Source organism: Carassius auratus, chromosome 23, assembly GCF_003368295.1.
Source record: "Carassius auratus strain Wakin chromosome 23, ASM336829v1, whole genome shotgun sequence".
In the NCBI taxonomy this organism is placed as follows: Eukaryota; Metazoa; Chordata; class Actinopteri; order Cypriniformes; family Cyprinidae; genus Carassius; species Carassius auratus.
The window spans coordinates 5030244-5046307 of NC_039265.1; the positions used below are offsets into that span (position 1 = coordinate 5030244).

Consider the following 16064-nt stretch of genomic DNA (forward strand, 5'->3'; position numbering starts at 1 on the left):
AGGTGTAAAAAGAGGGTAGTCATTCTGCTTAGAGTGTGATACAGACAGCAAACAAGTGTCAATACTGATAAAAATATATCAGAGTGAAATACATGACATTGGACTTGACAAAGGATGTACATTACAGCGAGTAAAAGGTCTTAAAAGAAGTCAAAGCCATAAACATGAAGTAGTGTTGTTTTTTAAATAATCAGTGAATGATTCAATGGTTGGAGAAATGCAGCTGTCATTCAAGATTTCATCCAGGACCCTTCAGTGCTCCCATTAGATCTTCTAGACAGGACACGGGACCGTTTTTATCCCTGGCTGTACTACAAAACAGCTTCTGTGCTGAGGTGGAGCTCATGCTGAGGATGTCCTCTGGGAAGCCTCATTCCCACAAGCTGGAGCCAAGACTCCCAACCCTCATCGACTATGTGAACCCCAAACAAAAAGCCCACCAATGACTGCAACAGCACTGTGTGTATATATTGCATTGTTATTTTATTCAATGTTGATATTTTACAATGTATTGCTAAGTATTTGTTAGCTTTAAATGAAATCTTTACAATCTTTACTAATAATGCTTGAAGAGGGTCATATCCAGGGGTGCACATACATGGTGAATAGGTGCATATGCGCAACCAAAATAAAAAAAATGTGCTGTGTGAAGAAGACCACTCATTTGCATACCGACATGACTTAGAGTAGTTAATGCAAATTCACGCTTTTAGATTTACTAACTGTAATACTATAGAAGCAGTTTAGTCTCAAATATAATTCACGCAAAAAACACGATTCAAACATGCGTAGACAATTTCACATGCATGAAACCTAATTCACGTACACACAAAAAAAATTCACGTGCGTGAAAAAAAATATATATTCACAAAAAGCAATTCACATGTGCGAAATAAAATTATATATTTATAAAATACGTTTCACAAATGCAAAAAACAATTTGTAGATATACAACTGTGCACAAAAACCTTTGAATGTTTAAAATTTACGAGTGTCTGAATGTACGAATCGTCATTTACTACGAATCCACTCGGATTTGAGTGTGTGTGTTTTTGAGACTTTTTCTGGCAGAGCTCTCTTCCCACGTGGGTCTGTTGTACTCTTTAGCCAATCAGATGCGAGCTTACCATTCAGCCAATCATATCATAAGCCACTGAGTGCATTCAAGGAGCACGATTCTGCGCACCTTTTGCGCAATATGGATTAATTAGAACGGAAATTAAGCCTTTACATCAGTAATCCAGCATGGCGAATGAAGAACGGGAAGCACGGGTAAGAGTATTTTATGTAATTTAATCCTGTGATCTGAGTAAATTTGACTTTTCAGCATCATTACTCTCCAGTCTTCAGTGTCACGTGATCATTCAGAAATCATTCTGATATTCTGATTTGCTGCTCAAGAAACATTTCTCATCATTATTAATGATAAAAACAGTTGTGCTGCCTAATATTCTTTTGGAAACCATAATACTTTTTTAGGAGTCTCTGATGAATAGAAAGAATCCCGATGTATTTACTAAAGTCACGTTCACAAAACAGTACTGTATTTCATACTTTATATATATTGAATCATGTTAAATTGAAACGTAAAGACTGTATTCGTAACGTTGAACGACTGTAATATCATGCAATCTCAATAATGTATTTAACACAGACTTCATGTTGTCACCATAGTAAGCAGACAATGCTGGAACAATAATCCAGCATGTTTTAGGCATGTGTTAACAGATGTGCTCACCGAAGCCAGCTTGTCAAAGCGGGCAAACAGCTCGTTTAGAGTCATGACCAGCTCCTGAGCAGTGCACTGCGACGCCAGACTCGTGAAACCCTCGATGTCTGCAAACAAAATACTGACAAAGACACAGAAAGAGAGTGAGAGAGAGAGACCTAAACTGTCTGACACACATGTATACTGTGTGAAACGATTAATACTTTGAATGCACTCCTAAAACGTGATGCAAATAAAACAAAATGAATTAAGACAGATTAAAAAAGCTTTAATTTTAATGTTTGGATTAACAGAGGTCAATACCATAAAAACTAGGTAGAAAAGTATACAGTATGAATGTGTGAATCCCTTGAGCTGAGGGGAAATTCACTCTGAGGCTGTCGGAGCAGGCGCTGTGGAGCGCTTTAATTGAATTGTGGCTTCATTTCAGTATCTTCTGGGGTTAGCGCTAGTCTAGTGACTGATAATTAACTATTCCCTCTCTCACCATAATTAGCTGACCACATTTCAAAAGAAAAGCCCCACTGCTCCTATTACGAGTTCCCAGAGCTAAAGCATAGAAGAAAAGAGTGAAAGAGAAAGAAGAGATCAATTTGAAGAGTGAAAAATAAACAAAGAAACGGCCACACGGACACAGGAGATGACAAAAAGCAGGTGAACAACTTTAGCTAAAGTCTAACACAAATAATCGAAGGATCAGCTGGTTGTAAAAGTGCTTAAAAAAAAGAAAGAAAAACTATTGAGACAAATTATTATCCCATATGAAGTTTACAAATGTAAAAACTGACTATTTACTTTCTCAATAAAATTATGGTCAATCAATTAAGAATAATTCTTTTCACCACATAATCTCACTTGAAACTTGTCATTTTGTGTTTATGTCATTAAAAGGTTAGTTCACCCCAAAATGAAAATTACGTCATTAATTACTCACCCTCATGTCATTCCAAACCCGTTTAAGATATTAAGATAAAATTAAGATTTTTTAAATGAAATCTGAGAACTTTCTGACCCTACATGCAACGCAACTGAACTGTTCCCAGGGCCAGAAATGTAGTAAATACATCGGTAAAATAGTCCATTTGACATCAGTGGCTCAACTTCAGTTTTGTGATCATACAAGAATACTTTTTTTGTGTCTACAAAGAAAACAAAAATAGCATAATTTACTCAACTATACTTCTCCCCTGAGTTACATCTTTCGCCATTTACGAGCGTATACAATGCTTATTACGCAAATTATGTTCATGCACGTGCTTTCTCCCCAGAATGTAAACAACGCTGATAACATCCAATACATTCTTTCGGTACTCTACAAAATGGCAGACAACGTAACTCAGGGGAGAAGAATGGTTGAGGAAATTATATTATTTTTGTTTTCTTTGCGCAAAAAAAAAAAAAAAAAGTATTCTCGTAGCATCGCAAAACTGAAGTTGAGCCACTGATGTTACATGGACTAAGATTAAGACTAAGATGTCACATGGACTAAGACTGGGGAAGTCGTTGCCTAGTGGTTAGAGAGTATGAATCCTAACTAGGGGTGTGCAGCGAAGCCAGTATTTGTATCTGTATCAATCACAATCACACTATATTAAGATAAAACCGGAAGTAGGCGGAGCTTGAACCAGGACTTCGTACAGTATTTGAATAACGGTTTTACATGTATATATATTTTTTTATGATTATAACATTTAGCCTATTTAAACATCTTCTAACAGTATAGGCAGTGCTTCGAGATGTAGTGCGGTTGTGCTTCGAGCAACGTGAGTCCCAGCTTGGGGACCTTTCGTGATCCAATAAATTGATATTTAAGTATCTGAATTAAAACAGTAAGGGTTCCTACGCAATTTAGAAATATGGAAATCGATTTAAGTAATTTCCAGGAAATGCATGAAAAAAGAAACTCTGCTATTTTATTTGTGCTTATTTCATTCATAAACTCATTAAGCTACTTTGGACACTTGTTACGGTGTTGTAATTTTAGAGGATTATGTAAAACAACACAAATTTCTTTGGTTCACCGGTTCCTGCAGAGTTAAAAAAGTATTTCACTTAAGTAATTTGCAGGTCTGGAAAAACTATGGGGGAAAAAATTGTATTTCGATCATTTGCCTTATTCAGTGTTCTAAAATATAAAATTAATAATTTCTAAAAAATAAATTTATCATACAAGTAGGAAGATTTCATGACATCTAGTGAATGAATTAATTCAAAACTAGAATAGATTTCATTATGCAGAACTATTTAAACGAGTCGATTTTGAACTTCACTAAATAAATGCGCATATGCCACGCAAACCAGCAAAAGTTAAGGAAGCAAACATGTAGGCCTAGTAGAAAATGTATCTGTATTTAAGTTGATTATTAGCCTATACTCTTGACAGGGAGCTTGTTTGGTTTTTGAGAGACAGAGATGAGCAGAGACGGCAACGTGGATTTTTGATTGGCAATCGCGCTGTGCTTATTCATTCGTGTATCATACCGTAGCCTATAAGGTTTAACTCATGAGGTCGAGTAATTAATGACAGATTTTTCATTTAGGGTCAACTAACACTTTAAGGCCATGAGGGTTGGAAAAATACTATAAAACCAATAATATCCTAAATATTCTTAGATCACTTGATTAGATTGCTTTTCATGATCTAATCCAGTCATAGTTAATGTGGCAGAGTTTGACACATAACAGCAATGCTCACCTGACATTGTCGTGCTTCTGGATGTAGATCTTGTGAAACATCATGTTTTCTTTTTTAGCGTTGATGTCAGCCTTCATTTCCATGGCGACATGTCTTGGCAAAACAGACAGCAACAGGCGTTCCTGAAAATTGTAGAGAGGAGAGAAGAGAGTGAATGTGTGTGAGTGAGAAAGAAAGACTAGCATGCAATTCTTCTCACTGAAGATCGAACATCCTATCTTTATGTAGTTGTTCTTTACTTAACAACAGCATCCCAATGCATATATATTGTTGGCTTGTCGACAACAGTGTTTATTTTATTACATCCATTTTAGATTTATAAACATAGAATAGAAGCCATTTAACAAAATGAACTGAAGCTTCAATAGATTCAGAGCAGATGCCATATTTTGTGAAAGAACCATCTGTTTGGTGCACACCTTGGTGTCAGATATTCAGCTGACAAAGTGTTGAAAATATGCACAGTAGCCATTTAAAGGGGTCATATGATGCTTTTTTAAAGATCATTATTTTGTGTATATATTGGCATGCTTTAATATTCAAAAAACACATTATTTTTCAAATACTGTACATTATTGTAGGTCCTCTATGCCCTGTCTCTTTCAAACACGTTGTTTAAGTCCTTCAGACAAGCGCAGTCTGCTCTGATTGGCCAGCTGACCCAGTGCATTGTGATTGGCCGAACACCACAAGCACTCTTCAGAACTCTAACGCCCGTTTCCATAATAGCGAGCTTCCTCTTTCAAAATAAACGTAAAGACAGTTAAAGGGGTCATATGAAGTGATTTCAATTTGTCCTTTTTTCTTTGGAGTGTCACAATCTCTTGATGCACAAAGATGATATATAAAGTTATATATCCAAAGATATATTCATTATCAAAATTAAGACTCTGCCCCCTCAAACCGCTCGTTCAAACATGTCCCCACATGTCTACATCAACATGTGGAAATATTTGCGAAATGCCCCCAGATGTTAACGCAAAGAAAGAAGGCGTGGTTTCAGTAACACAGTTAGTGTTGAAGCAGTCATGTCAGGGAGATGCTGTGTGTATCTAGGTGTTACGCTCCACGCATGTTTTGTGTTTTATTTTCATTGATCTGTGCACGTTAGTGTACTTTGCATGTGTTGGTTGTTGTGCTCATTATCTTCTCTCCGTCTCTAGTTTACTCTCTCTGCTCGCAGGTTGCTGTGATTGGCCGAGTCTGACGTCAATCATCATTAAGGCGGTGCTTGAGAGTCAATTGGAGGCTGCCCAGCTGGTTAAAGGGGTGGCGTGTTCATTCAGGCTTTCTCTCCGGAGCGGATTGAGAACTCTCTGTAGTGATTCGAGCTCTTTGTAGCTGAATGAGTTTTCTGTAGTGAGCAGAGTTTTTGTGTATAATTTTGCCCACGAATTGAGTTGAATGTATGTGTGTATTAACAGCGTTGGCCCAAGTTAAAGAAGTTGTTACCATGAACATCTGCTGTTTATTTCTATCGATGTGCACACTTTTATAGCATTAAAATGTGTATTGTTTAATTTGGTTAACTGCAAATGTATTAAAAGTGTTTGTTTAAAATCCCTTAATTTGTGGGAGGACGCCAGCGCACAGAAGCGTTCTTTGTTCACACATGTTGTTCAAAACATGCAATCAAAGAAAACACAGATGAGACAGTAACCGTAAAGGACTATTCACACTAATAACAGTAACTATAACCATAACTATACTGATGTCCACAACAACACAAAATATTGATCATTTTATTTTAAGTGTTCATCTGCTGGAAAAAGGGATTTTATTTATTTTTCTCTCTTTCTCTCTCCCTCTCTCTCTCTCTCTCTCTCTCTCTCTCTCTCTCTCTCTCTCTCTCTCTCTCTCTCTCTCTCTCTCTCTCTCTCTCTCTCTCTCTCTCTATATATATATATATATATATATATATATATATATATATATATATATATAAAGGATTTAATCCCCTTTTGTCTTCAGAACTGCCTTAATTCTATGTGGCATTGATTCAACAAGGTGCTGAAAGCATTCTTTAGAAATGTTGGCCCGTAATTCTGTTAATTACAGCAATACTGTAACCTACTTTGATTGGAGTGTCAACCAGATGGATTATTTACAGTATGATATCAGTAACATGATGATATCAATATATAATAATAATAATAAAAATAATAAAAAATATCACAATGATCATCAATACAATATATTATGAGACCCCTACAATTTTTGGAAAACTTTATTTATTTATTTATTTATTTATTCCAAAAAATAGAAATCTTTTGTAAAAAATTATAAATGCCTTTACTGTCACTTTTGATCAGTTTTCATGCACCTTTGCTAAATAAAAGTACACATTAAAAAAAAAATAATAATAATAAATGACTTTTGAACAGTAGTATAGCTAGTAAACTGTGCCGGTGAATGTCATGGCCTCAACGCTGAACTGACCTGCTGCTGGTTTTCTCTTTGCAGGTGCAGTCGGGCTTGGATGTAGCCTCGCGTCTCCTGAAAGGCTTGTCTCTGAGAGACCTCTGCTGGGTAGTGGGTGCAGATCCCAATGATGTTGGTGCACAGGAAGATCAACACGTTTGCACTCAGCTGAAAGGAACAGAAAAAAGAAAAGCAGACTCATTCATGTTTCTCTAGTGATCAGTTGAACCTTTCAACCAAAAACGGCTTTAGCTCAGCACTGTCGAATCCTGGGACATCTGTCGTACTCTAGGGCTTTACTCAACTGCAGTACAGGAAAAAAAGAAAGCCAAATTCTGACCCAGAGAGGCTACTTCCTGTAGAGAAGTTTACAATAGGGGAGCCAGAACAGAGCTAAATATGGAGCCTGAAGCAGAGCCAACACTGTTACTTCCTTTGGGTGCATGAGAGGAGAGAGATGGGGGTTACTCCAGGTCACACGGTTCACACCATTACCCTCGGCTGAAACACTACACAATCACTATCAAACACTTGTTGGCCTATTTCCTAAAAAGCCTATCTTGAAATATATGCTACATAATTACCAGTAGAAATTATATGGCTGTTGAAAAGCCATTCGTGGCTATGCAAAGCACATTACAATGTTTGATTGAGAAAATATAACCAAAATAGTAGGTCAAAATGTAACATTAATATTGCTAAAGCAGATCAAGCAGTTCAATGTTAATGTTATGTTATGTTATGTTAAAATTATATCTTGTTACTTTTTCAGCCATATAACAATATTATATTTGAAAAATGTCTTAATGTTATACTGAAATGGCAAATTATGCCAAAGAATTCCATTATGCCATGACTTAATCACCAACATTTTAAATGTTTAACACAAGAAATTAAATTAAAACAAGGTTTTAAAAATCTATAAATAGAGTAAAATATATGTAAAATGCAGCAAATGTACTTAAGGTAATATCTAATAATGATGGCTAATAATTAAGGCATGTTCAGAAATATTAAATTCTGTGCATTTTTCTTTTTTAAATGTCTCTTATATTTACCAAGGCTGCATTTATTTGATTAATCATACAGTAAAAACAATAATGATGTGAAATATTATTGCAAATTAAAATAACTATTTTAATATATTATAAAATACAATTTATTCCTGTGATGTAACGATTATTTGAATATGGTGATTTAGTCTCGTATTATCTATAATAATCAATATTCAAGTTTGGAGTTGTTCAGTCATCAAAGGGATACTTCACCTCAAAATGAAAATGTTGTCATTAATCACTTACCCCCATGTCGTTCCAAACCCGTAAAAGCTTAGTTTTTTCTTCAGAACACAATTTAAGATATTTTGGATGAAAACCGAGAGGCCTGTGATTGTCCCATAAACTGCTAAGTATCTCACACTGTCAAGGTCCAGAAAAGTATGAAAAGCATCATCAAAATAGTCTATACCGCCACAAGGATGTGTTGTTTCTATGTGTATTTATGCGTTGATTTGAAAGAAAACACCGCATCCTTGCAGTTCGACTGATGTAGAGACACGGAGGAGACTTGACGAAGGAATTGTTGAATAAAGTTGTTATGTTTTGTTTTCTTCGCTTACAAACAATATTCTTGTCGCTTCATAATTTTACGATTGAACCACTGATGGAAAATTTACTTTTCTGACGACATCTTTTATAACTTTTCTGCACCTTTACAGTGTTATTTACTTGCCAGTCTATGGGACAATCACAGGCCTCCTGGTTTTCAGTAAAATATCTTAAATTGTACTCCGAACAAAGCTTTTTTTGGTTTGGAAAAAGATGGGGACAGGTGTTTAATGACAAAACTTTCATTTTGGGGTGGAGTAACCCTTTAACTATGTATTTTAGGAGCCTGAGCGCAGTCTGAGGTCAATCGCCGCTAAATTATGAGCTAATAATGGTGGAAAAGTAATCAGTCAATGAGCTTTCTCCCACTCTCATCGACCAATCAATGCCCAGATCAGACATGACCATTTGATATAAGAAGTAAGCTATGAACTATAAAATAATTTCTCACTGCCACTTTACAAACAGACAGGTTTATTAGCAGCCATATTAATCTAATAGCCTCTCGTAGCTGACTGGATAGTGTATGTCTGTTCTGAAAACTACAGAGGATTTATCTGAAGTGATGGCAGAGACACTGTTGTACTGTGTGCTGCTCTACATGATACCAAATAATAGATTTGACAAACAATGGTTTTGCTCCTGCACACAGAATATGAAATGAGAAAGCAAAGGGACATGCAAGAGGCAATGCTGTAGCGCTGTGTGTGTGTGTGTGTGTGTGAGAGAGAGAGAGAGAGAGAGAGGCCTGCTGGTCACACTGACATTAGGCAGATGGCTGTGAGCTCTGTTTACATTAGAGTTTCTGTTCAAGCAAAACCAGGCCTGTTTTGTTTGTGTGCGTATGTGTGTGTGTGTGTGTGTGTGTGAGTCAGAGTGCATGTGCACATGGATGCTTTTATTGTTTTGACTGTTGACATCAACAGTAGTGTTACACTTATAGAGCAGTCAGTTTAACATGTTTAAACAAATAACACCTAAATGTAAAACAGAGTAAATCAAAAGGTAAAACAGGGAACTGAGAAACATTTTAAAGCATTTTATCTTCAGGTATACTTAAATTTACTTGATGCATATTGTGTTATTTCTATATATTTAGACATTAGAACAAAATGTTTATTTATTCTGTACAATAGTACAAAATTGTAACATTGGTGATGTATGCTTTTATCAGCCATAATATGCAAATAATCTGTTTAATCAATTATTATTATAATATGATGATTTGTAAATCCACTGTAATAAAAATGCATTACCTATCTTAGACAATTATTATCATTCTGAATAATAATAATGAATAAATAATACAAATAAAAAATATCTTCATAATCTTCAAGCCATAATAGATTCAAGAACATTTTAAAAACAAACAAAACATATTTGTTTGACATAAAAAAAACTGACTATTGGTTATGATCGGTGTGTTACCAGCTGTGTGTTCATATCACAGGCAGGTCCTAATTGCTCGCTCTTCACCAGAGGGCGAGGTCAGTGGGTTTACACACACACACACACACACACACACACACACACTTGGCCATTCTGTTTGCGCAACTTGACACCTCTCTCCTTCACGCTCAAGATTTATTGGCAATAACCATCCCAAGCGCTGGGACACAGCGAGAGAGACACCGTTCACTCCTTTACTCTCTGTCGATCTTCTCCTCTGTCTCTTTTTTCTTTGTCTTTCAACTCACAAATCATCCAATAAATATATTTTCCTGACTCCCTCGGAGCATGTTCTCACACACCGGCTTCAAAAGTGACATATTCGCTGACACTGAGAACATTTCTTGCCATAAAAGCCGATGTTTAGAGATCCTTTTTTATGTCTGCCAATTTTTTCCAGTAAAAGTCAACAAGCGACGTGTAGAAACTGTCATAAAAATTATAGGATGATTACAGCTCACTCTGAATGTCCATGGTAGTGTTTATTGCACAGTGTGGTGACAAAGAGATCATCTAAGAAATGTAAAACGACTTAAGCTCTGTGAACAACATAATGTCTATTACCAAAGAATGTAATATAAGAGCTAATAAAATCCACAAAAAAAACACTGGAAGTCTATGGGCCGACCCAATGTAATTATGAAAATGTGCAGCTTCTGTTGTTCAGTGTAATGTTTGTTATTAGAGCTGTAATGTTGTCTTTTCAGATGATTTGGAATTACTTTTATAGGTGGATGAACTCATGTGTTATTAAGGTCATTTAAGTGAGCATGCAAGCCATCAAAAAACAAGGATTAAACAGTCAAAGCATGTACTTTTACCAAGGTGCATCTTTTTATTGAATCAGTTTCAATGGTTTCTGGAGGTTTTATCAAACGTGACTTTTTAAAGCCCTTTTAAGAGCAGATAAAGTATATGGAAATAACTTTTACTGTACCTTCTGATCCCACTGCCAAAGAAAAAAAGTGTATTTTGTATTTTTGTCTAGTTTTCTAGTGCAAATGTCATAAATTCATAAATTAAGACACATTTACTTGAGTAGCAAAATTGCATGATACATTACATAAAAAAGTTATATATATATATATATATATATATATATATATATATATATATATATATAAAATAAGTCATTTGTGATTATAACATGACCAAATGGGTCAGAAAAATAAACTTGCTTCCAAAAAAAAAAAAAAAAAAAAAAAAAAAAAAAAAATATATATATATATATATATATATATATATATATATATATATATATATATATATATATATATATAATTGTTTTAATTGTATATGCAAATTCACTTAATTTGTTCAGTTTCTCAGAAAACAATGTCATATCTTACTTTTGCCTTTCAAGTAAATTAATCTTGATTTAAGGATGTTCATAGATTTGTATTGGAAAACAAAGATAGAAATACTGCATATAACATTCATTTTTTGCAGTGCACGTAACATTAATGCCATAACTTTATGACTGTCAGCTCTGATTTAACACCTTTTAAGGCTGTAATTTGTGAAAGGGTTTATTAAGACGACTTTAAGACCTGCAGAAACCCTGATTTCAGAGATGAACAGTAGGATAATTGCTTTAAATAGTTTTATCCCAGAAGTTTCTTTATATCTGTGTTAGGAAATATGAAGACACAAACCAGGCAGAACCCAGACAAATCTGGAGAATAAAAGTATGATTTTGCTTTGTGTTTGCTTTTACTTTCACTGTTCATTCATTAAATCACCACTTCCGGGTATTTGTGATTTTTTTTTAATCATTTGTATTTGCAGACCCAGTCCTCTTTTCTCCACGCTGCTCTGTGTTTATGTACCTGTAGCTGCTCCAGATATTATATAAAGCCATTATGATCACTGCAGATTATGTCCAGCTTGCGTCCTCTGTGATGCCACTAAAGGGGGTGGGGTGGGACAATGAAACCTGTGGAAACATGAAACTACTGGGCTTTGACAAAGAGTACGCTCCCACGTGCAGAAAACTGAAGCCTTTAATATCTGGATGGGATTTACAGTGTAAGAATGAAGTGAGAGGGACAGAAATAGATTACGAGAGAACGTTCAGACAGTGACGGAAACATGATGACAACCTTAAAAAGACAGATGGCATCTGAAAAGGTATATACTGTACCGTTCTTAAATTATGTATGACTTTGATCAAGAACTTAATGTGGCATTATACACACAGCAGGTTTACAAGACATTTTGAGTCACAAACCCTAACAATTGTGAATTACTAAAAATAAAGTGAGGTCTGTGTACCGGTTTCCAGAACTATTTCCCACATATCTTTGCTTTGTAAAGTGATTGCACCTACAGAAACAAAGATAAAACATTAAGTGTCCAATAAAACTAAATACACAAGGCTACCAAAATGTTAGTTCAATTTACTGAGCTACTACAATGAAAAAATTATGTAGGATTTACTTTCAAACATTTTTCACTCAGAAGTCTCTAGTAAACTCACAAATACTTAAATAAGAATTGGCAAATTAATTAAATGTGACATTTTAAAGAAGGACTGCAATCGAATATTCTTGTAAAACGTATTCTATAATAATTTTTTAAAGTGAAAATTTGCTGAACAAGAAATCTGTAGCTGCAATGAGGTATTTTACATTCAGTGAACAAACTGAACAAACACAGGACATTATTTAGATGTAACTTAGGGCATTTTTTAAGATAATAGTGTGAATGCAGCATCTCAGATTGTGTTGAATTTTTAAGGTTTCCTCAAGAATTGCTTTTTTACTGTGTACTGATGAAAAGCGATAGACCGGTTTGGTACCGTAACAGAGCTATTGTCTACTCATGTAAAAGGTTAGTGACTATGTTCTACCTCTGCAGTCGAGCGGCGAGAATATTTAACACTGAGCTAATGCCTTGGAGACCTTCTGCTGCAGAAATTCAACTATCAAAGCTGGCCGAGGGTTACTGAGAAACCCACATTTCCCAAACCCCCAAAAAAGCTAAACTGATCCTGAAATCAGGGGAATGGTGTCATCATGCATCTGTAGTGGAAGTGTGAGGTTGGCCCGCCGTCCATGTGCTGTCACGACTGTGACTTTCTTTCAGCGACTCCAGCCCAAATTTCACAACGTCCTTCCAAAGACTCGCATGACCTAAGATCCCATCATCAGAATGAATAGGAACTACTCTCAGCCCACAGTCCATTCAATGACCGCAACACTTGCCAAAATCTCAAGCTCTGATTTGATTGGCAAGGTTATATCTGCACTTTTAAAGGGATATTATTATTGTGGATTCATCCATTTTAGATTTACATTTCTAAAAGCAAAATGAATTGTGTATGGTCATGCTGTAAAATGAAGCACATGTGTATTGCAGAGAATCATTTGATGAAATCAGCACTGAGCTGAAATGCAGTTTACTAACTGCCAATATCTCACTGTTTTCATCAGAGTATCAGTCTCACAAATAACAAGATAATAAGTTCCTCTTAGGGCCGCACGATAATGGTTAAACTGATAATCACGATTATTTTGATTCAAATTATAGTCACGGTTATTAATAACGATTATACTATCCTGTTGCCAAAAAAAACTTTAGTTTGGTCAAGCTGGTTGTAGCTGGCTGTTGACCAGCTAAGGAAGTGGTCAGAACCCCTTTAAAACCAGCCTGCTGAAAGCTTTGACCAGCAAAGTCCAGGCTGGATGACCAACTAAAATCAGTCAACCAGCTTAGGCTGGTTTTAGCTTTTTTTTTTTTTTTTTTTTTTATTCAGCAGGGAAATGCAATAACATTTCATAAGTCCTTTAACCAACCTCCACTGACTATACAATGACTTCATTTTACCAACTATATAATAATGCAAAACTCATGGTGTTTTATCATCTGTATTCACATTACATTTTCTAAGTGACAATTTGTTCGCAAATGGGAAAAAGCCACTCAGATCGCACAGTAAATTTGCTCAAAGGTTGTTAATACACACTGAAAACTAACATTGCCATGCCATTTCAAAACGAAAACTGGTAAAATCTTTAGAAACTCTTAATATAAATTCCCAAAATTCCAATTTATGTAAATTTTTCCCTATCGTATAGTCACAGGTAGGAAAAGCGCAATAAGTCCATTATCCATTATTGAAACTCATTATTGAATCCATAATTGAAACTCAGTGAAAGTTTGATCATGGCACATTTAGTAAAACAAGACTTTGAGAGCAGCGGCACCAGTTCTGTAGTTCTGCAGATGGTGGCACCAGGAGCAGATTTGGTAGCGGTGGGGGTGGTGTGTGGAAGTATTAATATATAGGTCATATAAGTAAAATTAATATTGTTTGGCATTAATAAGTGCATAAGTAATAAGTTAGTTAATAATAATATTACATGTTCATTTCTTATTTTTCTTTTGTTTATTGTTTATACAGATTTGACAGTAAAGCACTAAGCTTGAGTTAAGACGCATATAAAATGTACTTTATTAACAACAGGTGCAAAATAAAAATGTTATATAGAAAATTTATATATTCCACTCAAAAATGGGAGGCACACAGATGTCCGTGCACATTTTTATGTCACGCATACCATAGCGGACAAAAGCGGACTTGCAGACATGGAAAGCATAACACAGGCTTAACACAGGCTTTAGAAATATATTAAAATGTAAAATAGTTACTAGGGATGTAACGATATCAAAATCTCACTATACGATTATATCACAATATTAAGTCCACGATATGATATTTAATGCAATATTTAAAATATAAAAAAGACAAATTAAGAATTGGGAAATTTTTTTATTTTGTTCATTTTAAAGTTTAATTATTCTATCTAATGCACTTTGAGAGTTCAAAATCAAGAGCTCCAACCCATGTTCTTAACTAAGAAACTTAAGTCAGAAAAAAGTCTTGTACCTCATACTCAACCCCCTTTTTATTTGTTGATTTACTGTCTCCATCTAAATTACATTGACACTGGTGTTTTAGGAAGCCAAACGAATTAGAATATAATAATAGCAACAATTTTATATTATGGTTATTCCTATGAGAGTAATAGCCATATATTGTAAAACAATTGCACTGTAAAATAAAATGACATTGAATATTTCATAGGGTTGTTATTTTTGCTTTACACTAGAAGTAGGGAAATTACAATACTTGACAATACAAAAAATAAAATCACCAGCTATGGAAGATGGGAAAGTTGCAAGTAAATGTGTAAGTCATTTCCTCTCAGGGCAATGACTGATAGGACACAGTTTCTGAAACAGGTCTGAGCTGCTTCCTGTTTCCGGCGATGACTCTGTAGAGCATCTGGAGGTTTAATGTCTGAATTCAAGCGTGTCTATTGAAAATACACATACTTTCCCCTTCATGCACTGGGACAAGCAAGGCACCTCGCTATATATATATATATATATATATATATATATAATTTCTTTTTTCTTATCTCCCAGTGTCAAACAGAACTAAGTGATGAGACTCCACCAGAACTAGTCTCTTATCATCTAAATGTTCAGCAAGATTAGGGAAATAACTGACACTCACATCCAAGTCAAGCCTTCGTGGGCTCAAACAGAGACACCCAGCACTCAAGCAGACATATGCACTGTATGATAGCCTTTAGCTAACCAACTTAACTAGCCTAACAGGCCTTTCTGATTCTAACTTAAACACACTAAATGAGTTGAACAGGATGAAATATTTACTTTACCAAAATATTCACTTTCTTTAATAATATTCATAATTTGAATATTTTAAATGTTCCAGTGCTTTTTGAAATTATTTTGTGACCAGACACAATAGTGAAATGAGACAAGAAACATTAAAGTAAGAGTTTTAAAAGTATTATTCACAATCTAATGCAAGTGGCTCAACCATTTTGATGGTCCAAAATGCATATTTAGGCAGCTTCAAATTCAATGCTCCCATTGTATGGGAAAGAGCAGCATGAACATTCTTCTAAACATCTATTTAAGTGTTTTACATAAGAAAGGATGCATGCAGGTTTGAATGAACTGAGAGTCAGCGAATCATTCATTTTTGGGTGAACTATCCTTTAAAGTCATTTTGAACATATAGGGGATTGACAAACGAACAGCAACGCTGCAGGAAAAAGAGCTTATTCCTGAAGTAATTAAATCTCAATTACCAATGCAGGTGCAAAGGTGAGTCACATTATGTTGA

At 35.1% G+C, this 16064-nt stretch overlaps 1 protein-coding gene across 1 annotated transcript in view; it reads right to left on the reverse strand.

Moving 5' to 3' along the window:
* adcy6a (adenylate cyclase 6a) overlaps window positions 1–16064 on the reverse strand; it is a 54213-nt gene that overhangs the window by 11844 nt on the left and 26305 nt on the right. The window contains exons 4-6 of the mRNA XM_026199358.1: window positions 6864–7013; window positions 4425–4546; window positions 1739–1850 (exon numbers count right to left, since the gene is read on the reverse strand). Of these exons, the coding sequence (XP_026055143.1) occupies window positions 1739–1850; window positions 4425–4546; window positions 6864–7013 (384 nt within the window). The remainder of the gene's footprint in view (window positions 1–1738; window positions 1851–4424; window positions 4547–6863; window positions 7014–16064) is intronic.